At 46.3% G+C, this 27,805-nt stretch overlaps 1 protein-coding gene across 2 annotated transcripts; it reads right to left on the minus strand.

The window, feature by feature from the left end:
* Nucleotides 1-27,805, minus strand: SLC12A3 (solute carrier family 12 member 3). Of its 2 annotated transcripts, none has more exons than XM_083753041.1 (26): nucleotides 27,453-27,805; nucleotides 24,805-24,951; nucleotides 23,797-23,872; nucleotides 23,482-23,577; nucleotides 22,587-22,726; nucleotides 20,992-21,102; nucleotides 20,508-20,619; nucleotides 19,683-19,813; nucleotides 18,475-18,559; nucleotides 16,944-17,098; nucleotides 15,418-15,525; nucleotides 14,594-14,717; nucleotides 14,272-14,373; nucleotides 12,690-12,845; nucleotides 12,271-12,370; nucleotides 11,612-11,723; nucleotides 10,076-10,216; nucleotides 9,356-9,462; nucleotides 8,901-8,983; nucleotides 7,315-7,377; nucleotides 5,872-5,973; nucleotides 4,393-4,504; nucleotides 3,911-3,997; nucleotides 2,989-3,124; nucleotides 1,704-1,771; nucleotides 1-1,027 (listed from the first exon to the last, which is right to left on the minus strand). In XM_083753041.1, the coding sequence occupies exons 1-26, from the start codon at nucleotides 27,753-27,755 to the stop codon at nucleotides 886-888; spliced, it is 3,099 nt and encodes a 1,032-aa protein (XP_083609167.1). In that variant the 5' UTR covers nucleotides 27,756-27,805; the 3' UTR covers nucleotides 1-885. The 2 variants fall into 2 exon arrangements, with proteins under 2 accessions (XP_083609167.1, XP_083609166.1); XM_083753040.1 differs by having other exon boundaries at nucleotides 7,309-7,377.

Raw genomic sequence — 27,805 nt, forward strand, 5'->3', positions numbered from 1 at the left:
TTTGCGTGAACAGTGCATGTGATATTTTATAGGTATAGATGCAAATTTGGAAAGAATTGCTACAGTTTGAATAGAAATACAATCCATTTCACCATAGTGGGGAAGGTGTCAACCTCTATACTTGCTCAATCTGCCATCCGGGTTCTAATTAATGATGGACTACTGCGAGCCCCGCCCCCACCCATAATTTTATTAGTCTTTAACTTTAGGCTTGCCATACATCAGGAAAATTCCCGACATGTCCTGGTTTTCAGGTGTAAAAGTGTCATCAGGGAAAATGTCATGGAAAACCTGGATGTATGTCAATGTGATGGGAAAACAGCAGGAACAGCTCCAGAAGATTAAAATCACTATTCCCCCCCCCAAAAAAAAACACCCAACTTTGCAGATGTCAGGAATTTTTACTTTTTGAAATATGGCAACCCAATTTAACTTAGACTGAGCAACCATTAAACTGGGAAGTTTTGGCCCTATAGATGTTGCTGAACTACAACTCCCATCATCAGCCCCAGCAAACATGGCCAGGGGGTGATGGTAGTTGTAGTTCAGCAACATATGGGGGGCAGGAAATACCACCACACCTGAAGTAGAGGATGCTTTCAACTCAAGGACTCTCCTCTGTACAGCAGGACCCATGGCGAACCACATCCCCTCAGCAATCCATCAAAATCTACCAGAGACCATTGGTCAGATTATTCCTCTTAACAACTTGTGGCAGGGCGGAATATCCATCATTCACACCACAGCTCAGGAATATTCATCATTCACACCACAAGTCTTTTATTGTGGACCTTCCACCACCAGAAACAAACCCTCCAGAAGGCCCAAGTCCTAAGAACAGGATCTGGCCTGGAACAACTTCATCTTGATTCAGCTGCCCAAGAATCACTGGCAATAAAAGGTCAAGACATTCTCCTGGTTGCCCCTGGTCAGGATGACGGGGGGTCTCAGGTCCTGCGAGAGGGTTTCCAGCCAAGCCATATAGAGGCTGCTAGGACATCTTCCCTTTCGGCCTATCGGCAGCGTTCTAGAAAAAAAAGGTGGAGAAAGCAGAGAACAGCTTGGGTTTGTTCGTTGTAAATACAGCTGGTTTCTTATTTTTATGGCACGGCCAGAGACCTGTAGAAGCTGGGTGGCAAGAGCTGACGGAAGCTATAGCTCAGAACATCTAAAGGTTTACCAGGCTGGGGACGCAGCTGCTCAATCTAAATCTGGCCTGCACAACATCTGCTGTGCTTTGCTGAATGCAGCCCACCCTAGCTACGCATGGCAACCCTCCTGAGACCTGAGAGGGGGCACCTGCAAATACTGCCTGCTGGGACTGCAGTCCCAGGAGAGATGTCAATGTAAGAAAAACACTGGGGCCTAATTTGAATAGTATAGTGCTTGTTATCTGGTGGGCGGAGCTTGTGTGTATTGCTCTAAAATCAGCCCCTCCCTTCATTGCGTGTTGCCTCCTGTTGTTGTATTTAGTGTCTCTCATTATGTTTTGTTACAGTTTTCTTTATTATTAAGGATTGATTTTGTTAATCCTCCCCCCACCTCCACAACAGCCAAGGCCCTTGGAGGCCACCATGCATGGTTGCTTCAGCTTGCTGGGTTGTGCAAGCATTTCCAGCCATACTTCTTTGTAAGGTCAACATTTCACAAAGCACATGCAAAAACTCAGGTTGGTCAGTTGGTTGGTGGCTTGTCTTACTTACATGAAGATGAGAGCTGCATCTCGCGAGTAATCCAGCAAGATTTCGTTCATCCTTACTTGTCGAAGTGACTGAAGGGCGGAAGAGAGAATAGACAGTAAATGCAGAGATTAAGGCCACATTTACACCATGAATTTAAAGCTTTGAAAGCACTTTAAACAGTCATGGTTTCCCTCAAAGGTTCCTGGAAGCTGCGGTTTGTTAAGCGTGCTGAGATTTGTTCGGACACTCCTATTACCTCTCACAGAGCTACATCTCCCAGTGTTCCTTGGGAAGAGGGGCCGGCTGTAAAACCACTCTGAACAATGTGGTTTGTTAAGTGTTGCTGGGAATTGTAACTGTGAGGCGTAAACTACAGTGCCCAGAGTTTGTTGAGGGAACGAATATGCTACAAAGGTGCTTTAAAGCCCAGATGTTGCTGAACTTATACTTCCCCTGACTGTTGGCCATGCCAACTGGGGTTTATTATTGTTTCTTTTTATTTAAAAGCATTGTAAACCACTAAAAAAATCTCTCGACGGTACAGTGGTCCCACAATTTACATGTAATTTACTTACATCATTGCAGCTTTGTGTGGGGAAAATAAATAACTGGAAACTGGGAGTGAGGAGTCAGAAGGAGCCACCCAAGATCTTGCACAACCTTCCCAGAACGCAATAAGCAAGACAAGGGGGCTTAAAAAGTTATTTCCCACTGTAGAGCTTTTGGGCCCTCTGCCTTGCTTACTGGGTACTGGGAAGGTCACATGACCTTACAAGAGCCTGGAAAAGGAGATGGAGGGCAATACCCACTCCAGATAGGTAGGTATGGTAGCACAGCTGGGAAGGAGATTCCAGGGGTATGCTGACTCTACACAGTTTTGCCTTTGCTCGTGGACCGCCCCCCGCCCCATGTAATTTGCAGGCCCACTGTATTCAAAAATGCAACATAGAAACAATGAAAATATAAAAACAGAGATACAATTTGAAAACCAACAAAAGAGTGTTATTAAAAAACAACAGGAGGAATTCAGTAATAAGATAGTCCAATGTTGTGGGTCAAGGAAAGTCAGGGCAAAAAGAGATGCCTTTCTGAGTTGCCTGAAGCAATTGACGGGTGATGCTTTGTGAATGGGAGAGGGAAGAAGGGCATGCTACAACAATGTAGAAGTCCAGTGCCATCTCAAAGGCCACAGGTTAGCCACCCCTGCATTAAAGGCCTTGGGACCCATTGAGAGGAGACAGCAATTATTTTTCACTTTTTGTGGTGGCAAAGCCCACTCTCCACATGGCCAGTGAGACCCTCAGACCTTAGCTTTATTTTTCATGACTTCCTCATCGGAAATCTTCCATGGGCAGCCGTGCCTCATCTCGTTCACCATTGCCTCATCTTTGAAGCCATCGTTGAGTCTGAATGGGGCGATTAAGTCGTCAAATCTCTTCACACTGTCAACAAAACCATGGAGATCTTGTAAGTGACCAGGTGGTATTGTTTCTGCCTGAACCAAATAGATCATCTAGGACCTCTCTTCCCCAGAACATTCCAGCATCCAACATGAAACTGTCAGCTGTGGGGATCCATACAGGTCTGTAATACCAAGCTGGGGACAAATCTCAGTTGCAGTTTCTTGTTTTTCTAGCCTTGAGAACATTAGAGGAGCCCTGGTGGATCAAGCCAGTGGCACATCTAGGCCAGCATCCTGTTCTCATGGTGGCTAACCTGATGCCTGAGGGAAGCCTACAAGCAGGACCTGAGCACGAAAGCCCCCTCCCCTCCCCTCTAGTTTCCAGCAACTGGGATCCAGAGGCAAACTGCCTCCAACAGTTTGGAGGGAGAAACCTAGTCATTGTGCCTAGTCATTGTGCCTAGTAACCACTGACAGCCCTATCCTCCATCAAAGCCTTAATTTCACCACACTTCCACATAGTTTAAAAAGTCATATTTATAGCTAATTTTTCTAATGTAAAATGTTAGGTGCTTCTGATACAAATTATTATACAATCTTTAATGTATATGCATAACCACTGCAAAAAACAGGAGGTTGTGTTATGCATTTAACACAGTCATCCTGTATTATTATTATTTATATAACAAACCTTAAAATTTAAGGAATAAGTAAAAAAACAAAAAACACCACCCATCAAAGTTTAAATAAACAAAATAACAATAAAAAAGACAACTGCAGATTATTAAACTGGATGAGCATGAAGCTACAGTTAGTCTTGATTTACTGTTCAGGTCGGGGTTTCTGGTTGATGTCGGGAAGAATATGGACCTCGTGAAACCCAAGTCGGAACTTGCTTAACAAGGAGATGATCCTGCAAGAGGAGAAAGAGACCAGTAGTACCTTTTGCAGGGGGCAGCGGTTTCGTTTTTATGTTTTCCTATGCCCAGTGCACACATTGATTCTTTACATTCTGAGGATAACTAAAATGCGATAACCTCTCTTCATGTTAGGAATTTTGCTATGCATCTTGGACCAGCCTTCCTCAACCTGACACCCTCCTATCATTTCTCCCACAATCTGCATTTTAATAGATACATTTTTTTTTGCATTGTTTTAATTCTATAGATAGCCTAATTACTCTTGTAACCATAGCCTTTTAGATGCCCCAATGGGAAGCTCGCAAGAAGGCCTGAGCACTACCACAGCCCTCTCCCACAGCACAAGGGATACAAATCCAACCGAGGGCACAAGCAGTCCTAGACTTACGCCTTGCGTTCTTCATCCATCCTGTTGATCTGCCCTCCGACAAACACCCGGATCTTGCACTTCCCCCACCTCTTCTTGCGCCCAAGGAGGTAAGGGATGAGGAGCGTCAGGCCTGCCAAGTAAGAACACAGAATGGCTCTTCATCAAATAGCTATAACCCTGGAGAAAATAGAGTCTGGGAATCCTTCGTTTATTTCAGTCTTTTTCAACTTGGTGCCCTAGAGATGTTTTGGACTACAACTCCCATCATGCCCAGGGCCCCAGGTTGGCAAAACATTAAGATGAATTTTCGGATGGTCATAGCAGTTCAACAGTGGAACGGACAACCTCAGAAGATGGTGGACTCTCTTTCATTGGAGGTTTTAAAACAGGTTGGATGGCCATCTGTCAAGGATTCTTTAGCTGTGATTGTCGCAGCGCAGAGGGGCAGACCAGATGACTCCTGAGGTCCCTCCTCACTCTACAGTTCTACGATTCTTTGGTCCCAGGGGCTGATCTGAGGCACATGATGCAGCAACCTTGCTAAAGCTAAGCTGGCTTGGGTTTGGCCACTCCTTGGGTGAAAGGCCACCTGAGAACCTTGCCTATAGCCACCACAGGCTCCGTCTTGGAAGTACAGTGTGATATAAATCAGTATTAGTTGGAATCTCATTTTTGTTATTTGTACTTTGAATCCATTGGTTCAGGCCTTAGGGGGAGTAGGCTAGTCCCCTAAATGTTCCTGGTAAATTAGAGTATTAAAGTATTAAAGCGTGTTGCCTCCTTCCCAAAGCTTGGTGTCAGGGAACTGCCATCAGTGCCGGAGGGAGAGAGCAAAATCCAGAGAGATTCCAGAGAGCGTCCCGGGATTGGGAGAGGCAGCCCATCTTCTAGGGAAGAGAATCAGCATAGCACCAATGGAGAAGGGGGGGGCAGATGGGGGAAGCGGAGAGGCGGTCCCATGACTCCTTGCCGGGGACCAGCGGGGAGAGTAGGGGTCCTCCGCTGCCTACGCCCTCCTTGCGCAGAAGGCTTTTGCGCAGAGAGAGTAGGAGGAGACTAGGCGTCAAAGAGCTTCTTTGCTGGAAGAAACGCCCACTGACGGATTCTGCCAGCGATTGAGGCAGCCACGGGTGAGTGGCTGTCCAGACAGAAAAGGTTCACTCAGGCAATCCAGCCAGGTGTTTGCACCTGCTTACGCACGAGCAACCCCTAGAACCATTACACTTGGGAAGCTTCTACCCAGTTTATTGAGGGAGGCACAATGCTCATGTGTGCAATATTGGGACATTGTGTGTGTGATATTTCCCCTTCCATCATCCTCATAAGCTGGCGACTGTGGTCCTAACTGTTCCCTTATGAAAAAGGGACGCCACTGACCCAGAAGCCCCAAAGCAAAAATGGCAGTGATGGGTCCAAGCAAAAGTTTGGACCAGAAGGTGCAACGCTCCTTTGGTACCACAAATCCTTACCTATGTGGTAGAAGGATGCTGAAATTACCTCCATCATCGAAGAGCCAGTAGATGTCAATGGTTTTCTTGCCCTGCTCTATCTGGAAGGCAGTGCTTGCTTGCTGTTCTGCTACCAAGGCATCAGGGTCCACTAGGAATAATAATAAAAAGGATCCCCACTGCATGAGTAAGAGAGTGCCCAGGATTTCAAACGCCACTCACCAAGTGAATTTGCAAGCTTATGAAATCCCTCTTGAGATGCTCCACTTCCCATTCTGTTCATTAGGAAACTTTAAAAAAAAATACCATCTAATTATATGCAAAAATATGTAAATTATATATTGAGTTGTATCCAGCTACATTCTACTTAGAATAGACTCGTCAGAACTGATGTACCTAAGTTAGGCCATCAGTTTTGGTGGGTCTCCTCTGAGTGGGACTAACTATGTATAAAAGAGCCAAGTCCCATGCTGCCATGGATTTCTGCAACATTTTTTTACAAGTATTAATATGTATGCATTTTTATATAGTTATATGTATTGCTGTATGCATCGGCTTATGTGCTGGTTAGGAAACCTGGAAAATATATATATATATATATATATAATGCATATGTAATATAATTATACATACTATACTATGATGGTGCATATATAATCTGAGAATAGTTTGTATTTTTAGTGTGACTGGTAAATAAACAACTCATTTCTTCTTGAAATCTAGGAGCCAGATGGGAACTGGGGGGGGAAATATGTGCTGAGAAACAGAGCATGGAAGTTTTCAGAGAATGCCATCCCTAGTCTCACAGGCAGCTCTTATCACATGGTAAAATGTGTTTCAATAATTTTGGCATAGGCCTTGTAGGAGACAGTAGAACATGATGGCAACTTGGAACTGATGTTTACATGGAGCTGATGTGGTCCTGACTCAGAGAGTAACCAAATTGGGCAGGGGGGGCAAAATGAATGTGGGGTTGTTTTTTATTTGCATCTCATTTGCAAAGCTAGGGCAGAAATCATAAATCCTAGGAGTAAGCATAACCAACAGAATTAAATATTCACTTTGTAATCCTCCAGATGTTGAACTCCAACTCCCATCAGCCCCAGTCAAAAGGGCCAATGGGCAGGAATGATGAGAGCTGTAGTTCAACAACATCTGGAAGGCACCATGTTGGCTACTCTGGCTACTGCCCTAGATCCTTTTAAGGCCTATCCAGTCCAGCATCCTGTTCTCACAGTGGCCAAATCAGATCGATGAGGAAAGGTCACAAGCAGGACCCGACAGGAGAATGGTCAAGACAGGGCCCAAGATGGCAGGTTTCTCTTCCTGTGCTATAGGAGAAGAAATCAAACCTCTGAGTCGGCACACTCTGATTTCAAAGGCCTTCCATCTGTGGCCCAAGTCAGTCACTTTTCCCTCAGGTAAGACAGTCTTATCAGAAAGACGAGCACTAGAGGTCACAGAAATGAACCTGCTGGGAACTGACATGTACTTATCACAGGAGGCTCTTCAATGTTCTTCTGTGGATCTTCTGCTGGGTCAAACACGGGGTTAACTAGAGGAAAGAGAATATGCAATGAACACAATGGAGCGCTCTTCCTCAGCCTGGTGTCCTCCAGCTGCCCAGGACACCATCTCCCGCCAGCTGGGGCTGATGGGAGTTGTAGTCCAAAGCATCACGAGGGCATCAAGTTTGGAAAAGCTGCTCTGGAAGTTGGCTTGGAGCAAAAGAACACCCCCTTAGCAGTTGGATGGTAACAAGGATTGTGATTCATTTCCTCCTTACACTAGTGAGAAGGACCAAAAGAAGCAAGATCAGATTTATTTGATTTTTGTGTTTGTTTGCCTCGCCTCTTGGCCTGGTGCCTAACACTGAACAGTGGCTTGTGATGAGCCACTGTTTAATGCTGAGTGCAGCATATCATCCGGGAAGGGCCTACCTTCCTCATGAGTTAGGATGAAGGAACAGGTCATTGCTTTGCATCTGCTTTGCATGCAAAAGTCTCAAGTTCAGTTCCTGGCAGTGTCTTTAAAGGTCTAGGAATTGTCCCCTCTCTGAAATCTTACACCGCTATTGCCAGTCATTGTAGACAACACTGAGCTAGACTGTCCAGTGCCAAAGGCAGCTTCCTGTGTTCTTTTCTGTGTCCCACAGTTCAGTGGTTACAGCATCTGTTTTGCATGCAGAAGGTCCCAGGTCTTGAATGGGGTAACTGTGCCCCTGAGGGACCAGGTGTGCAGCCTGGGAGTCATTTTGGACTCACAGCTGACCATGGAGAAGCAGGTTAACTCTGTGTCCAGGGCAGCTGTCTACCAGCTCCACCTGGTACGCAGGCTAAGACCCTACCTGCCCGCGAATTGTCTCGCCAGAGTGGTGCATGCTCTAGTTATCTCACGCTTGGACTACTGCAACGCGCTCTACGTGGGGCTACCTTTGAAGGTGACCCGGAAACTGCAATTAATCCAGAATGCGGCAGCTAGACTGGTGGCCGCCAGGACCACATAACACATAACACCGGTTCTGAGAGATCTGCATTGGCTCCCAGTACGTTTCCGAGCACGATTCAAAGGGTTGGTGCTGACCTTTAAAGCCCTAAACGGCCTTGGTCCTGTATACCTGAAGGAGCGTCTCCACCCCCATCGTTCAGCCTGGACACTGAGATCCAGCGCCGAGGGCCTTCTGGCGGTTCCCTCATTGTGAGAAGTGAGGCTAGAGGGAACCAGACAGAGGGCCTTCTCGGTAGTGGTGCCCGCCCTGTAGAACGCCCTCCCATCAGATGTCAAAGAGATAAATAATTACCTGACATTCAGAAGACATCTTAAGGCAGCCCTGTTCAGGGAAGTTTTTAATATGTAACGCTGTACTGTTTTTAACACTTGATTGGGAGCCACTCAGAGTGGCTGGGGGAACTCAGCCAGATGGGCGGGGTATAAATAATAAATTATTATTATTATTATTATTATTATTATTATTATTATTATTATTATTATCCTCTGTTCCTAATTGCATCCTTTTAGGCAAATCAACTGAACTTTAGGAAGTCTCTGGCCCAGACAGGATGTGGTGGAGGAACTCACTGTGAGACTGCACAAGCCTGGAGATGTTGAGCCCCTCCTTCATCCGCATCATGCACACGCCATACTTGAAGTCAAAAGCATCACTGGAAGACAAAACCAAAGGGCTGCCAGAGTCAATGTAAGACAAATCTCAGAAGTCCTGGTTGGAATCAGCAGAGGCTGGTCTCCATGAAGGCAAATGGGGCACTGCCCACCAACCCACATCTGCCCTGCAGCCAGCCCCCCACCTGCCTTCTTACTTACAAGCAGCTCACAGGATGGCCCTGCCTGTCAGCCTCCTCCTCTTCCTTAGCCTCAGTGTTGGTCAAGACGGGAGCCAATTTATAAATGAACATATATAACATTTGCCCAAGTCATAAACAGACACATCTGCCCATCCCTGGTGCTAATGGTGGCCACAGACAGCTGCAGCCGCTAAATCATTTAAATGGATCCCATGCCATGACACAACTTACTGCAGAATCCCAATGTATTCTTCCACCGTCTGTGGATGGGCAGCCTGCCAATTCTTCTTGTAACCTATCACAAGGACATTGGGCTTCATTCTCCCAAGACCGGAAGCCTTTATCAAAGCAGAGAACAAGGGGGTATCATTATAGACCACACTGACACTCCCTCCTCATTCCTCCAGGGGCTGAACTAAGAACTTGGGTGGAAACAACTGGGCGGGGGGTGGGGATTTTCTAGCCAAGTTCTCCATGCCATGCATAATTTTATAAATTTCTATCTTGTCACTTCCTACTCTCCTTTTCTCTAAACTTAACTCAGGGCTCATCCACACTTGTCCTTTTCCTAGAAACCACAGGTCTGAATGGTTCCCCCCTTCCTCCACTCTTTTCCCAGGGATAACCTGCTCTTTAGTGCTAAACCAAAGGAAACGTCAATCCAGAGAAAACTCAAATTGCCATTTGTTCTGATTGAGTGCTAAAGAGCAGTTTTCCTCAGGAGAAAGCAGCAGGAAAATGCCCTCAGTAATGCCACCAGCATGCCGCATTCTGCCACAAAGTATGGCTGCTGAAAACAGACAGTAAGAAACAACAGTTAATTTGTCCAATGAATACTGAACTTTCACAATAACCATTTTAAGGATTCTTCAATGTAGCAGTCATTGTAGACATGGGCTGCCTGCTTACCTTCAGCATTTAAAGATTTTTTTCTTTTTGTTTGATTTTTACCTGCATAAGAATCTGAACTCCCGTTCTCAGGTCCTCAGCTAAGACATCAGTATAGAAAGATTTGATTTTGCGCTTGGTCAGCCACTTGACGTGGCCTCTGGAAGCAAGACGGAACTCAGACATCATCTGTTTGCCTGGCCCCTGTGAGAAAGCAGAAGAAAACAGTGGGAGACCCAAGGGCGGCTGGCTTAAGACAGGCACATCCTTCCTGACTCGTGTGACCATCAAGTTATCCAAATTGCACTTCACTAATGTAGCGCCCTCCAGATGTTTAGGACTACAACTCCCACCATATCTAACTGTTGGTCGTGCTGAATGGGGCTGATGGGAGTTAAAGTCCAAGCTGGACACAGAGCCTATGATCAGATCCCATCCCTGGGCTTGTCTCATGGGTGCCACCTGCACCTAGAATCCTATTTCAATCACAAAAGGTGTAAGTCATCCCTCTGAGCATGCACAGGGGCTCCTTCCTATACCTATACATGCCACTTCCTCATGTCTGCAGTTTGAAGAAAGGCCTTCAGAGCCCAGGAAGTTTGAGCTAAGGGGTACCTCTGTGTTGTTGTTTTTAAATTTGGTACTTGGCCAGCTTAATAATGCAAAGGGGTCAATCATTTCCCCATTGATCAGCCACCACATCTGTAATTGCTGCACCTCAGGCAGAGAATAAGAGGTAATCTGGAAGCAGAATGCCATCCTGTGATTAATGTGCCCTGCTTTCAAAAAGCAGCTTCTGATCTTTGCCTTGGCAATTAAGCTGCAGCTGGAAGTGATTGCCTTCCATATCTTCCGAGCCTATCATTCAGTCCTGCTTAATTAGCTGACTATCCTTCCAGGGGGAACAAACAGAATCAAATGCAGCTTTCATCATGCTTTTCATGGGGAAACCAGATTTGCTGCGGCCACTCCAGCGTGAACACAGTTGTCTTCTGCTGCAAACACAATGTGTAAAAAAGGCAAGTGCTCCAGTCTCTCCTAAACATCTGAAGATGGGAGTTGAAGGGTGGGGGTTACTGCCAGCTTCCCATTGGGGGCCATTTGGGTGTTCTAGGCATCTGCCTGGTGGGGCTGGTGATGCATAAGCAAGGTAGATTGTGTGGTCCAGCAGTAAGTAAATCAAACTGAGGAAGCCAGAGCCATCATTTTGACAGGCTCATGCTGGGATTCTATTGACTTTTGGGGCCTCCTGATCCCTGCTGAGCCAGAATCTGCAGTACCACCTACAGTGCTGTAGCATAGTTGAGATCAGCCCAACTAGTTTACAAACTGACCTGGAGGTCTGAAGTGGCCCAATCTTGTCACCAAGGTCCCTCCTTTGAGACCATGGGTTCTGTATGCTAGCCTTCACACCTCATGGGTTCACTGTAGGTGGTTGATTCATAGAGAATCAACTGTCTCCAAAAGAGCTGCTAGATGAAATCATTCCTAGCCTGGGGCCTTCAGAAGTATACAATAGACAGGCAGGCAGGCAGGCAGGCAGGCAGATAGATGTCCACAACCTGCAAAGTTGATTCTCCTATAGTGATAAATACTCACGATCAACACATTCCCACAAATCATCAGGCTCAAGTTTTTGGTGAAGGTGCCCACAAAGTCCACCAGGGCTGGGCGGAAATTGGGAGGGCCAGTCAGCACCAGGCATTGAGGTCTGAGGGAGAAACAATGAGAAGTCATAGGCTGCACTTGGGACCAGATTATCTCTCGGAAGGCCTATTCCCATCTAGTCCTCCAAAGTCGATGTGATTGGTTTGACTGTGCCGGCTGAGGCCTCCTCCGTTGCTCTTCCCACTGTGTGGAATGAGCTCCCTGTGGAGTTCAGACAAGAACCAACAGTGGGGCGCTTTCTCAGGCAGCTGAAGAGCTCCCTGTTTACCCAACTGCATTCCCTGACTGCTGACATCATTTATTTTGAATCGCTTCCCATAAAAAAATCCCAAAGTAATGTAACAATAAAAACATTACTTAAAAAAGCACATTAAAAATAATTTCAAGTCCAATACAGAACGTAAGTGTATCAGAAGAGCCTGCTGGTTTAACTCTGCACTGCATGAAGAAGCAGTCCTGAATTGCCTGACATTCAGCTTTACTGCATGCCCACAGACGAAGATAAAAAAATATTGACCTAAAAGGCTTCTTGGAAAAGGAGGGTCTTCAATAAGCACCAAGAAGAAAGCACTGTACCCTTCCTTCCTCACCTATAATTCTTAATGTGGTCATCCACCTCGTTGAGTCCCACAGAATAGTTCAGGGCCATGTTGTAGGAACCGGCTTGCACGGATGAGCCCCAGTTCACCCCTAGAGAGAAACAGCCAAGCAGGATCAGAGCATTTATTTTTGCTTAATGGTAGCTGGTGTTCACAGAATCACAGCAGAGTCAGAAGGAACCCTAGGCACCATCTAGTCCAACCTCCTGGATTGCACACATTCCCTTCTGAGCCACATTAGGGGGGTCACATGCCAGTGATGGGTGGGGCCAGAGGCAAAGGTGGGCAGGGCATTAAAAGGGGGAAAGGGGCTTTGACTGGGAGGGGGCGTGTTGCAGGAAGAGTTCTGAGGGCCAGTTGAAGAGACATTTGCCCATCCCCGCCAGGTCCGAGGTTCCCCAGTTACATACCTGGCTTCTTATAGAGAACATATCCAAGCAGGAAGACCACAATTCCAATGGCGATGAGGGCAGCCCACCAGGTCAGCAGGAACATGATGATCACGGACACAATGGCTCCAAAGAGAGCCACCCACTTGCTGTAATAATTGAAGGAGGGCCTCCAACCTGAGTGAATGTGACAATGAAAGAGAACCAGAATAATTGGCAATCAAAGCACTGCGCACACACTATCTTCTTGTGCAACTGCCTTGCAGATAATACTGATCTGCCATCCCCAAAGATCAATGGATCTTATATTAGAGGAAACATGGGAACTATTTCTTTGCTGTTGGAGTAATTTTATAAAATAGGGCAAAGAACCTAAATACCTTTCATGAGCCTAGATTACTCACACATTCACATTATTATTACTTCATCCAGGGCAACCAACTGATTATTATATCATTTTTCTCCATGAGGATCTTGGATCAGCTGGTGATAGCAAAGAATGGAAAGTTTCTAGTGACTGTCATTAAAATAAAGGCCCAGAGATGTTCTCTGAGTTTTAAATTGCGTAATTTTTAATTTAGTTTGGCCATTTTATTTGCTCAGTTGTGTTAAGAACATAAGAAGATCCTGCTGGATCAGGCTCAAGAGAGCCCATTTAGTCCAGCATCCTGTTCTCACAATGGCAGGATATGAGTGCAATCTGATTTTTTTATTATTGTACTTCATACACAAATTTCAATGGCGGGGAGCTGATGCAGATCAATCTCTCAATCTATCCATTCAGCCACATATATTTGATGCACAATACCTTGGGTTAAGAACTTAATTCGTTCTGGAGGTCGGTTCTTAACCTGAAACTGTTCTTAACCTGAGGTACCACTTTAGCTACTGGGGCCTCCCACTGCTGCCGTGCGATTTCTGTTCTCATCCCGAAGCTAAGTTCTTAACACAAGGTAATATTTCTAGGTTAGCGGAGTCTCTAACCTGAAGCATCTGTAACCCGAGGTACCACTGTATCTACTGTTTAGGACACTGCTGGATAAATTATGTTAGCTTAATGTAAACATGTAATAAAATTTAAATGGGGAGGGGGAGAAACACCCCAATATGGAAAGTCAGCTAGGCTATAGGGATGAACCAAATCAGGCTTCCCAACGTTCAGATTTTGCAGCCCTGCTTGCTCATCACTACACCATCCTGGATGCTGTGGCTGACAATGAGGCCACATACCAACTGAAGGGCTCAGATCCTGCTTCCAGGTGCATGGCCCACAAACCTGTTTAGATCTGCTAGGAACAGCCTCCCAGCTTCAGGACAGTGAGGCTCTGGAAGTGGCCTAGGACCTGACCTGGTGCACTACTTTTGATGCTAAGCACCGTGAACCATTTGGTGGTATGGTGGTGAGAGTGTCCGACTAGGACCTGGGAGAGCTGGGTTCAAATCCCCATTCAGCCATGAAGCTCATTGGGTAATCTTGGGCCAGTCATTGCCTCTCAGGCTGACCTACCTCACAGGGTTGTGATGAGGAGAACCATGTGTATCACCTTGAACTCCTTGGAGAACATGATGGATATAGAGTCAATGAATAAATAGCATCCCTTACCTGGGGAGTTGGTAATGGACGCATGGAAGCAGCTGAAGTTTATGAGTGCATAGGAACACAAGAAGAAATTGGAGATGATGGGGGCAATGGCATTCAGTTCAGCTGCAGGGATAGGAGAGAGAAGGAGGGAGGTTCCATTCATTTGTGCAAATTATTCAAAGTGCAGAATCAAGTGTTTGTAGGGTAGTTGTTATTTATTAAATCATAACATTGGGGACTTTCAACACAGAATTAAAGACCATCCTATTGCCATTGTGTGCTCCACCCTGAGTCAAATCAGACTCTGCCCCTCCCCCACTTCATGACCCCCTGAATTACTTACCAATAAGAATGAAGCAAATTGCAATGACGTACGTCAGCATGTAACCCCTGATAGGTTCGTTGTTTTTTCCATAACCCTTCCCAAAAAAGCCAATGGCGGGGTAAAGCTGGTCCTTACAAAGGCACTGTTGGGGAGATGCAAAATGGCTATTCATGACAAGGTTTTGAGCCATCAGGAACATGCCCAGAAATGTCAAGGTTTAAACTGGAGGCAGCTCTCCGTGTCCTTAACATCCTGAGGTTAGTGGGGCGATGACTGGAGAAGGGGGCTTCTCAGTGGTGGCACTGGAATTATGGAATTCCATTCCTAAACACATGTACCTGGCACACTCATAAATGTATTTTAGTTATCAGGTGAAATAATTGCTGTTCTCTCAGTCTTTTCATGAAATTTAGCTTTCATTTTGTTTGAGTAGCTTCTGGTTTGGTATGAATCCATTTTGGGGGGCCTGCTGCTGTTTTCTTTCTAATTATTTTTCTTCTCTAAACAAATTGTATTTGATACAAGTGTCAATAGTCCATATAAAATCTATCTTTGTAGAAGATAAAATACATATATCACAATCTAATATCACAGTCAACTTCAGAGCATATCAAGGAAGATGTGGAGTCATCTTCTTTTACTGATGGGGGAAATAAGGCTGGTGGTTTTTCACACTTTGTGGACAGTTCTGGTCATTTGCATTCAGATTCAGAGCACATTCCTGCAGGTTCAAGCTCAGCCCTAAAGCAGTCAGATCCTAGCACTGTGGTCTGGCTTTTGGTTGGGAGGGGAATCCAAATTTCCTGGTTAGCTGAACAGTCCCACTTGTCCCTGTCTCTCACCTGGAAGACTTTGGGGGCTGACACAAGGCAGGCCAGAGCAGAGGAGAGGGTGGCCCCAAAGATCCCAGCTGTGATTAGTGGTGCAAAGCCAGACACCATGCTCATGCTCTGCAAGGAAACACAACGGATCACATATGCACTGTGCATGATGCAGAGCAGCAGACTGGACTTCAAAAACTCAGAGGGACCAGTCCAATCTATCTGTACAGCAGCCCAGGCTCCAGGGTTACAGCCAGCCCTGAGGCACAGCCCAAACCTAGGTCATGGCCTTTGGAGTCCAAGACACCCCAGAAGCCCCTGAAGTCTGTCTCCTCTAAGCCTACACCCCCCCCTCCGAGGAACCAATCCCCTCCACACCAGTGACCCATGTTCCCAGCTCGCCATATCAGTGCATTTGATGCGCACAAAAGGACTTATTAGAAAGGAGGATACTCCAGTCCAAAGACTAGCCTCTTTCAAACCTTCAGATCCTGCCCCAAGAAACACAAAACCCACCACTGGTTCATTTGCCAATGTGATCAGAGCAAGGGTTCGCACTTGGAACTGTCCTTGGTGCTGCAACTACCAACCTGTGTGGTCCCCCATGGGCTCTGTCAAAACCAGGAGAGGACACCTTGGCTTCTTCTCACAGGGCAGCATGGGTGTGTGTGTGTGTGTGTGTGTGTGTGTGTGTACCACTTGACACTTGTCATGGCCTCCACCCAATCAGGGGTCCCGCTCTTGAGCCTCTTTGCTGTTGCTGCCTTGCCATTGGAAGTTATTAAACACAGTTCGGATGACCATCTGTCAAGGATTCTCTGAATGTGGTTCCTGGATTGCAGAGGGCTGGACTAGATGCCCTTGGGGTCTCTTCCATCTCTGCAGTTCTGTGATTCTAGGGTTCTTCTCCCTACATGCGGGCCCTGATCAGAGCAGGGAGGAGAAGCACCCCCCACTTTCCACAACCTCTCAGGAGTTCAGCCTGGACCCACGGGAAGTGGGGAAAGGGATGGGCACTGGTGGAATGAGGAAGAGCCAATCAGAGAGGGCAACTTCCACAAGCCTCTTCCCAAATCTGAAGTTAGGGAGCTCAGCTGCTCATGGCCACTAGGTTATCAAATACTGAGCTTCATGGGCTAATATAAGGCAGAATGATGGATTATTCAGCGATTCCTGCTGGGTCTAGGCACTAAACCAGCCTCCCTGCATTGTGCCTCCCCATTTTTGAAGGCAGCTGGCTTTGTCCCCCACCCAGTCTGGAGATCTATTCACAGCAGAGAAGCCATCAGTAGTCATGGAAGCATAAAACTGTAGAGTTGGAAGGGACCCAAACTATTCCTGCAATGCAGGAATCATAGCTAAGTGATGGACCCAGCCATCATGCCCATGGTTGATCAGAGATTGCAACCCATCTGGTAGGGTTGGATCCTGGGCTGCAATAGATTTATATGGAAGAAGGCAGTGTCTTTGTCCCCTATCCAAGTATCCCCAAGGCCCAGGTGTCAAATAAGAAACATCCTTCCCCATGGCAGTATGGCTGATAATACCTGGTAAAAATTGATAAGCCCAAAGTTACAGGTGTGGCTCTGAGCACACTCGGTGAAATTCCAGCCCAAGTTGCAAGCGATCCCTTCACAGCCCACAGAGCCAACAGAGACAGTGTCGTTCACGTTTCCAGAGGCATCCCGGACCACACACGCTCCTAAGAAAGGGGCCATGATAATTTAGCATAATTTCTGACAGTTTTCGTCCACAACGTGGGCTCTTAATTTCAAAGACCCATGAGCCACTCCGAGGAGAGGGGGGCAAAATTCAGGCTGCTTGGATCTACTTTGTTTTTCTCACCAGAGGCCAAAACCAGTTAGAGACCTTGGCAAATTAAGCCATGTTTAAATCCTGTTAAATAAACCATATAATGTTCATTCCACATTTGCAAGGATTCAGTCCTTCGGGCCATCTGTGCCTACACTTTGGAATTCTCTGCCCTTTGGTGCTGGGCATGTGCCTTCGCTGCTCTCTTTTTGACAATGGCTGAAATTTTTCTTTTTCTTTAACCAAGCCTACTCAGATATGTAAATTTGGCATGCATTTTAATATGCGATTTTATTTTATCATGTATATTTTTAAAGCTGCTGATTATATTTTGAAATGTTTTAAATATCTGATTTTATCAGTAATTTTCACATCCAGCTAAGTTCTATCCAGAGCAGATCCATTGAAATTAGTTAATTCTGTTTTTTAATAATAATAATAATAATAATAATAATAATAATAATAATAATAATAATAATAATATATTATTTATACCCCACCCATCTGGCTGGGTTTCCCCAGCCACTCTCGGAAGCTCCCAACAGAATATTAATAACATGATAAAACACCAAACATTAAAAACAACTTTAACTTTAGTAGGTTTACTTTGAGTAGGACTACCTGTACCCCTTGTAAACTGCTCACTGGTCTTGACAATTAAATGCTTTACGAATCCTACAGAATAAATAGGTAAAGCCCACCAACCAGAATCAGGTGGACAGCAGTAGATCAGTAAATACACCTTGAATTAAGAAGACATAATGCTCCTGAGCCCATACTCAGTCCAAAAACATCCAGGGGCAGCATCTTGGCTTTCCCTGCTTCTCTTGATTATTATTATTATTATTATTATTATTATTATTATTATTATTATTATTTATACCCCATCCATCTGGCTGGGTTTCCCCAGCCACAGGGTGGCTTCCAAAAAAATATTAAAATACAATAGTCTGTCAAACATTAAAAGCTTCCCTAAACAGGGCTGCCTTCAGATGTCTTCTAAAAGTCTGGCAGTTGTTTTTCTCTTTGACATCTGGTGGGAGGGTGTTCCTGTAACTTGGCTTCTCTCAGTGAGGGAACCACCAGAAGGCCCTCAGCGCTGGACCTCAGTGTCTGGGCAGAATGATGGGGGTGGAGACGCTTCTTCAGGTATACTGGGCAGAGGCCATTTAGGGCTTCAAAGGTCAGCACCAACACTTTGCATTGTGCTCAGAAACGTACTACATTTACCTTGCTGATTACGATTAATGCCTGACCATTACCTACCAATAGTCGCAGATATAATCAGATATGACACAGTCGTCCAGAAAATAGCCATGAGGGTCCCTTTAGGAATTGCCACGGCAGGATCCTACCCAAGGGAATAAATGAGATTTAGGAAAATGCCTTCCTTAGGCACCATCACATTAACCAGTAACTGTGATACTACTAGGGGCAAACCAACCTCGCCTGCCCCACCCTGTTGCCAACCCATTTACACCTCACCCAAACCTCTCCAGCTCCTTCAACTTCTCCCTTTTGCTCACCTGTGCCTCTCCATCACTCACTCACCTGCCTGCCTGGGCCACTGGCTCACTCACTTAAGGTTTACCCACACTTTACCTTTCCTCTGTGCTTTCCAGGCAGAGCCCATGCTTCAAAGCTCCATTTTCCAAGCACTCGTTTTCTTCATCTTTTGCTTTGGAGCTTTCCTGGTGAAAACCTGCTCTTTTAACACTGAACAGGAGCAAATGGCAATCTGAAGAAAACCTGCACTTCAGGGTGGGAAAAAAAGGGGCGCTAGGACATGGAGCTTTAAAGTGTGGACCTGTGCCTGGAAAGTGCGAGGCAAAAGCTAAGTGTGGATGAGTCCCCACTCTGCCTGCCTGCCTTCTCACTTGTTCCTCCTGCTTGCCTGTGGAGCAGTGAGGTTTCATGGAGGTGGGAATGCGCCCCAGAGAGTGGTTTGCCAAACTGCTCTCTGAAGCAACTCCTCACTCAGTTAAACAGCTCACCCAGGTCGTCTGCCACTCATTCTCCTTACTTGCTTGCTTGCTTGCCTGCTGTTCTGTTGTCATCCTGGAGTTTGTGTTTGGTAAACTGCAGCGTTATGACACCTTACATTTATATGTATATAGGAACACACAAACACACACATAGTTTTGCATAGAACTGCACAGGCCTCTTCCAAATGAAACATGGGTGGAAGGAAAGAAGATTCAACTTATACGCAACTTTTCATGCTTAGCTGTAACAAGTCACCCCTCATTGAAAGAGAGAAAGAGAGAAATATATTTATGTAATGAAAGACTTGTCCCTCTGCATCCCCAACAGGCTATATGTAGAAAGAGGCTGGAATGGGACCCACCAAACCCTCTGCCCCAATACCCAGAATTTCTCGCAGCATTGCCCTGGGCCATGTTTCCAAAAGGAGGCTGCTGACTCCAGCACCCCACCTCCTGCCCCCCTGGGCTTCAGCAGCCAGACCCGCCTACCTTCAAATCACCTGAAATGTTGGCTCCTGCCAAGATGCCAGTGGCTGATGGGAAAAAGATGGAAAACAAACCAAAGAAACTGCCATCAGGCCCACGCCAGTTTGGCACAAAGTTCTGTGCAAAGATGTCCGCTGGAAAAGAGAAGGTTTTGTCACGTGTGTGTTTGTGTATACAAACTTTACACCTGATGATCAACCCAATGAGTTGGGAGAGGGCAATTTCCATCTCCCTCAGGGCACTGGACTGGGTGGAGAGATGTAAACCTGTCTGGTCACTCCAACACCATCTCAACTTATTTATTATTATTATTCTACCACAGCTACTGAACTTTAATCTGACCCAGCTGGGCTCGTCTTATATTTTGAGGATTGAATGCACTCCTTGAGCAAGAGAACCAAACTCAAATGTTCCTGTTGTTATTATTTTAAACAAATCTAATTTAGCTTGTTGACTTGCTAGTCACAAACACAACTTCAGCTCATTTATTTATTTAGAGCTACTTTACATGCTGTTTAAACACCAGAATAGGGAGCTGTCTTACACTGAGTTGGACCATTGGTCCATCTAGGTCAATGTTGTATACACGGACTGGCAGGGTCTCTCCAGGATTTCAGGCAGGCAGTCTTTCCCAGGACCACCTGGAGATGCCACTGGGGATGGAACTCAGGACTTTCCACATGTAAAACAGATGCCCTCATGCTGGGTTATGGCCCTTCGGCATCATTTCCAACCGCCACTGCTTCCTTACACCAACTTAATTCTTCTGGAGTACTTCAGTTCATGAACAGTCCTCTCTTCCCTCAGCCACTCATGCCAGCATCTTACCCCTGTAACCGAAGAATCCTTTGGCTTGTTTCTCCTCACTGGCTGGAATGATGGTTCCCACAATGTAGTTTACAAAGGAGATCATGATGACAAAGAAGAAAAGAACCTGTGCCTGCAAAGACCAAGCAAATCCATTGTGACAATGACAACCCTATTGGGAACTGAGTGTCCCCGTACTAGGTACCTTTCAAAACAAGGAGCACCTCATGTTGGAGACCATCTTCAGGCCGTGTGTTTGGTCTTTTAAGAGGCCCTGGTTCTCCAAAAGGGGAGGAGCCTAATAGAGGCGAGCTGGAGGCAGAGACTCCCAAGACCTCAATCTACTCCCAGCCCCTTGGAGCTCTCCGTAGTGCTGGGATCACTGACCTGCCTTGCCCCATGGGTTGCTCCTCATGACCAGAATAGGGCTCTCTCCCCGTTAGCCGCACCTGCCCCTGCCCCAGGCCTTCTAAAAAAACAAACACGTACATAATGAAGCTCTTACCTTGGCTTCCCACTCCATCCCAGCCAAAGAAATGCCAAGCAATATAGTCACTGTGATGACCCCAATGATGCGAATGTCATTTGTGGGATCGACCATGGTAGAGTTGTGCTCCTTGGGCAGAAAAAACATCAACAGTCAGTGCTCACAGGGCGCATCAGAATGAGTGCACTGGGGACTCAAGGCACAATCTGGGAAAGGGGGTGATGCAGAGAAGTCCACAGGGTTGGAAAGGGGCCGTAGTTCAGCAGCAGAAAAGGTACTTTGTAGGCAGAAGGCTCTAGATTCAATCTCTGGCATCTCCACTTCGGGATGCCCTTCCCTCTGCCATGCATGAAGCATCATCCATCATTGCTCAAGACAAATTGCAAAGACATACCTTTTTGCCCAGGCTTTCCTTGACCCATAAGATCAGAAACTGTTATTACTGGATTCCTGCCGTTGTACGTATTTATGCTACTGTTTCACTTGTATATTGCACCTCTGTTTTCGCGATCCTGTTTTCTCGATATTAAGTCATTTAGAAATCGTTTAAAGTAAATAACTAAATGTCACCTAAAAGTGCCAGAAATCTGGAAGAGGCAATGCCAGAGCAGAAGGAACATGGCTCAATTATATGCTTATGCCTTCTTAGTGGTGGTGACCTGGTTGCGGAATGTCCACCTGAGAGAGGCTAGCTTGACACCTTCTTTATGGTATTTTCTGTGCCAAGTGAAGTGAAGACCTTTTCGTTCAACCGGTTATTATTATTTTTTAATGTGTTTTTTTAAAAACACAAACTGCTGGACCCCAACTCCCATCAGCCCCAGTCAGCACAGGCAATGGTCGGAGATGAAAGGAGTTGTGATATGACAGCTTCCCATCTGCAGAGAAAAGCTTGCATTTAGAATAGGAAGATATTTGGTTAAAAGATCAGTGCTGACTAATCTACCCCAAAATGTAAGAGTACTCAAGACTTCACACAGCTGTGTCATTTTGCCCCCAATAATTGGGTCAGAGTGGGATTTGAATCCTTGGCCTGAAAATCAATCCTTTTTAGCTGCAATGTCTGGCCACAGTTAAAGAAGTTATTATTTGAGGACTATTTTAATGTAAAAATAGGTAGAATCTCCTGGGCTGTTCTGATTCAACCTATAAATTCTGATGCCAACCTTTCATGGTCTGGGGAAACTCCTAGACTCTACTGCTGCTGGGAGCCCTGGTGGCTTCAGTGGTGCACAGTGCCTGTTTTCAGCTCTGGATGTTCCTGGGACAGCCTGCTCACACAGATCTATGGGCCAGTAACCTATTGCTTAGAGCCTTAGACTATGGCATTGTGCTCTATGTGGAGCTACCCTTATTTATTTATTTTATTATTGCGTTTAAACTGTGCCTTTCCAACATGGTTCTCCCCCTCCTCATTTTTAATCTTCACAACAACCCTGTGTGGTAAGTCACCCAGTGGGCTTCATGGCTGAGTGAGGATTTAAGCTCTGGTGTCCCAGGTCCTGCTCCAACACTCTAACCACTGCACCAGGCTTCCTCTTGCTGTCCTTGATGTGGTTCAAAGATTGCAGAGATTCCCCCATAGCCTGGTGGCAGCAGTTGCCCCGGCTTACCTGCATCAGGTCCCGCACAGTCTCTGCAAAGCCCACCGTGTGCATGGCCACAGCCACCGCGTTGGCAAAGGCAAAGATGAGGCCAATGGAGCCTCCCAGCTCAGGCCCAAGGCTTCGTGAAATAAGGAAGTAAGTCCCACCTGAGATATGGGAACACAGGGATCATCACAAAGGCTTGTATAGCTCACCTGCAAATTATATATTTGATCTTATTGCATTGATATCCCACTTTCCCCTCCAAGAATCTCAAGGTGGCATGCAAACTGGTTCTCCTCTTCCTCATATAATCCCCACAACAACCCTGTGAGGTAGGTGAGGCTGACTGGCTCAAGGTCACCCAGTGACCTTCATGGACCAGGTGGGAATTTGAACCCTAGTCTCTCATGACCTAGTCCAGCATCCTAACTGCTGCACCACACTGGTACCCAGGAATTGGGCAGGCATAGAATCATAGAATTGTAGAGTTGGAAGGGACCCAAATGGTCATCTAGTTCTGGGCCCCTGCTCAGATCCCTCCTCCTGGGAGCGGTTTGGTGGGATTTGAAGCTGGCCAATGAGAAATGGCAAAAAAATGGTGGATCCCCTGGATCTGTCAGTCTCTTGAGTGGAGAACCTTCCTAGGTGGCAAAGTCATTTTGTCCACCTCTGCAAATGCCTCCCACTCCTCCTGAGCCTCAGCCATGCCAGCAATGGGTCCCACCACCACCCACCCTTCCTTGAGGAAGTCTCATCTGGTTCTGATAGATGATGCTGGTGGGACATGGTTTGTCTGTTTGTTTTAAAAAATGATGAGACATGTCTATGTGAAGTAGAAGTTCAATGTGTACACACACACTTGCCAACCCAACCCATGCAATTTTGTCAATATTTCTACAGGTGATGTGCAAAACGCTACCTGATTTAACTTTGCCATTGGTGGAGATGGCTGAGATTGACAGCCCTGTGACGGTGGTCACTGTCACAGAAAGCAGGATGATCACCCAAGTCAATGCTGTGAAGAAAAGCAGTTGTTTTGAATTATACTACTTAGACATTAAGGCCATGGTTGGATTCCCACAGAGGGGTTCCACAACTTGGGAGCTCTCAATGAAAATGTCCTCTATTGGGCTGCCACCTCTCCAACTGCTGAGGCTGGAAGTGTGGATAAGCCGTCATGTATATACCAAGATATGTTTGCCTCAACCATGCAGTTAGATTCAACAGGACTTACCTATTCCAGCTTGTGCAGTGATCCAAGGCAGCCGCAGGTACAGAATCACACCCCAGATATTAAGCATGCAACGGATCTGGAAAGTTATGGGAGCAGCAATTGGTAACTGAGAATAACTGAAGCATGTAGGCACCTCAGGGCCGGTGAAGAGGACCAGAGACCTAGTCATTTAAAACCTGTGAGCCAGTGCCCTGACACCTCTGGGTCTGCTTATAGCATCGGAAGAACAATATGGTCAAGTCTTCCCTGGACTGTACCATTTCAGACTGAAGGGTGTGCATGTGCAGGGGGTGCACATGTTTAAATACTTCCTTCTTTTAAAAGATACCTAGTGCCTGAAGTGCACTAGTCAGAAAAGGAGCACTGGGACCCCTGGCATAAGTGATGAGATCTGTCTGGTAAAGGAAGATGTCACAAGGGGTGTCTGGAAGGAAGACAGTTCCCTGCACCTTGCCTTGTCTCTCCATCGCAGTTTGTGGCCTGGCAATTCAGCTGTGACTCCTCCATCGTAGGCGGTTGCTCTAGGTGACCCTTGGGGTCCCTTCCAACTCTACAGTTCTGTGATTCCATGAACCCCCTTTGAAATTCACCCAAGAGAACTCTTGAGTGATAGGTTGATACCATGATTTATAGCAAGGAGTAGCAAGGCTTTTTTCAGACTGAGGGCCATACTCCTACCTGTGCAGCCTTCCAAGGAGCCACCTGTCATTGGTGGGCGGGGCCAGAGGCAAGAGCAGGCAGAGCAACAAATGCACTTTCTACCTTTGTATAGTAGCCTAGCTTCTCCACACTCATATGCTTCTCTCTCTCCTCCATCCAGATAACTCAGGGGCATGATCACTCAGAAGCTGGCTCTAATAAAATGGGGTTCCCTTAAAAACCAGTAGAGAGGGGGCCATACATATCTCCCTGGGAAGAGAATTCCAAAGGGATGGAGCCACTACAGAAAAGGCCCTGGCCCAGGACATCCTTTAAGCCAGGAGTGGGGAACTAAGTAACGGTACTCACCATCACCCCCTTAACCCACCCAAAACGGACAGGTTCCTCCTGAGGCTTCGCATCCCCCTCACCAGCCTCCTCCTCAGTTCCTTCTTCAGGAAATATGATGTCCCTGTGGAGCTCGTACGCTGGCGGGTGGAGATGGCTACTTTCTTGCTGGAACAAAACAACAACAACAACTGATGGCAATCAGACTGCAAAATTGGGGGCAGGAGGAAAGCGAGAAAAGTTATGGGATAAGGAGACACCTGAGGTACAGAACATCCTGTCTCAGCCAGCAAGGACAATGCAGAGGTCATCAGAACTGGGTGGCTGAGGAGTATGGCTCTATTGGGACATAGTGGACAGTCTGGCCATGACCTGGTTGTGTCCAGAACCCAAATGGCTTCTGCATGAACTGAACCCAAATGGCTGCTGCATGAACTGGCTTTGCCCTGCTGGTGCAGAATGAGGCCCACTCCAGGCTTGAGGGGGACCTGGGAGAATGACCCTCTCTGGGTTCCCTCTCCTACATCAGGGCCAAGGAAACCTTTTCACCCTGAGGGCCATTGGCAACCTTCTGAGGCCATTGGTGGGCAGGTTCAAAGGGGAAAGTGGGCGGAACAACAAATGAAACTTTTCTCTTTGTGCCACAGGTTGATTCTACAAACCTTTATCTATCCACCATCCAGACAAGTGAGAAGGCATTATTAGAGTCCAGCTTAGGATGTGATACAGGGCCAGTGAGGGACATGGCCTGGGGAGTGTTCCAAGGACCAGGTAGAGAGGCCTGGAGGGCCACATTTGTCCCCTCAGCATGAAGTTCTCCTGCCCTGTCCTACATTAGTGAACCCTGGTAGGCTGTGGTACAGCAGGGTTCCAAGACCTTGGCATCTGAATCTAGCCACCATTTTTCTTTCCCACAATGCCCCTGATGTGGAACTTCTCCATTGTGGGAAATTATTATTGTTGTTATTTTACTACACCAGCCACCTGGTCCTGCTCAGGACACCAGGCTTAATGCTGACACTCACGCTGGTTTAAAAAGCTGGTTCAGTTTCTTGCACCACCCTGAAAGCATGTTAAAACCTCCCACAAGTCTCAGCCCTGCCTGGTGGCCCCAACTCTTCTTAGCTATGGCTCCTCTCAGCTCCTGCCAGAACATCTGTGGTCCAAAACATATTAAGGGCCCCAGGCTGGGTGGCATAGAAAATATGATGCCACATTAAACCAGCTAGTCTTTTAAGGGGTCACAAGGCTCTGGGACATCCACTGCACCTCTAGGAGATTAGCCATGAAAAATACATATTGACACTGGGGGAGGAAAGTTCTCTGCACATGCTCAGAGGCATCACCTTCTTTCTTATGTGCACAGATTTAATCTGATATTGAAAACAGATGCCAAGGATTCTCCACAATCTTGCTCTTTTGAACCTATGGGATGATCAAAAAGCAATTTTCCAATCTATGGAATACTTTGACCCAGAGCCAAAGACCTTTAGGACTTAAATCTCTTGTTGTGGCACAGGAATATGGATACTCTGCCTGCAGCAGAGAAAATAACACACAAATTATGCATTTCTAAGGATAAGGAAGACGCAGAACATTTCTACACTGTTTGGCAGGATCTCATTGCTTTTGTGTCAAATTCAGGTATACAAAACTCTCTTCCCCCACCAAATTGCGCTTTCTTGATGCGTTCTTCTGCTTTTATTTTTTCTAATTATCTGTTCTCTGTTTATTTTGGAAATGCAACCTCCTGCTCTTCTGTTTTGTAACTGATTATTTTTTGCTTATGCTGTTGATTTTATATTTTAAAAAACTTTGTTTGAAGAAAAAGAAAATAGAAGTTGGATCTGTGCCCTGAGAACCCCCCTCTCCCGCCTTCTCAAATGAATGTGTGATCAGACTGTCAGGCGGAAAACTCAGTTCAAGCGTGTGGATGTCAAAAGGGCACAAAGATGGGGCTATTTTCATGCCACTTCTCTATATTCATGTTTTAAAATGCAATGAGCAAAATAGCTCTATGATCTTATTTTTATTTTATTTTATTTTTTAAAAATATACATGGCTCTTGGCCAGTATTGCTTATTACCATAAGAGCTTGTGAGGAAAGGCAGAAAAAAGAAATCAGAGTTGCTAAAGACCTCAAGAAAGAGTCCCCCAGAGAAGAGACATTCTGAGCTACCCATCCTCAACCACTGTTGAGGTTAGCTCAATTGGTTACAGTGTGGAGCTGATAAGAACAACGTTGTGGGTTTGATCCCATATGGGCCACCTGCATATTCCTACATGGCAGAGCTTGGACTAGATGAACCTTGGGATACTTTACAATTCAATGATTCTGTGATCCAAGTAATGCAGATCAGGAAAAGTGTCCAAAGACCAACGAGGTTTTCTTCCAGCTGGGAAAGAATGTGGGGCAAGAGTCAATGCTTTGTCCCCCTGGCTCAAGACCTGATGGAGATTGTGATCAGGCAGGGACAGACCTGTAAAGAACAGCAGTTAGAGCACCTGCTTTGCATGCAAAAGGTCCCAAGAGGAATCCCTGGTGGCAGGAGAGACCCCTGACTAAGCTGCATATACTGAGATAGATACACTAATGATTATAAGGCAGCTTCCTATGTCCATGACTCTGTGCAACAGACATTCTGTGAACCAAACTGGCTTCAATTTACCTTGAGGAATGAGTGTAGATCAGACAAGGTAGGTCTGGTCTTCTTGGCTTCACCGGAGACTTTTGTGTTGGCATAGTTTTCGTAAGTGGGGACAACTTCGATGGTGTTGTAGCCAAAGGTCCGCATGTAGAAAGTGTTGTTGTGGGTGAGATGGTTGGCTTGGGCAGCGTCGTAGGCAACCGTGTCCCCCTGGCCATAGTGAGGCCTGCCTCTGTCCTCGGTGCTGATCAGGGTGCTGATGGTGAACCTGCCGTTGGAGTTTGCCGGATCGGCAGTCCGCTCCATCACCTGCGATTCAGCCATTTCATGGCCCTCTGCTCTTCGTTTTGCCTCTCCTTCAACTCACAGGCAAG

Source organism: Podarcis gaigeae (genome assembly GCF_964106915.1).
Source record: "Podarcis gaigeae genome assembly, chromosome: 8".
NCBI lineage: Eukaryota > Metazoa > Chordata > Lepidosauria > Squamata > Lacertidae > Podarcis > Podarcis gaigeae.

What these genes read in the sequence shown, in the direction of transcription:
- SLC12A3 (XM_083753040.1), bottom strand. Translation starts at nt 27,755, where the DNA reads ATGGCTGAATCGCAGGTGATGGAGCGGACTGCCGATCCGGCAAACTCC. An exon ending in GGCTTATCAATTTTTACCAG is followed by an intron (nt 15,526 to 16,943) that starts GTATTATCAGCC and finishes GTTTCCTTGCAG; the next exon opens with AGCATGAGCATGGTGTCTGG. An exon ending in GAATACATTGGGATTCTGCA is followed by an intron (nt 8,984 to 9,355) that starts GTAAGTTGTGTC and finishes TTTGTCTTCCAG; the next exon opens with TGATGCTTTTGACTTCAAGT.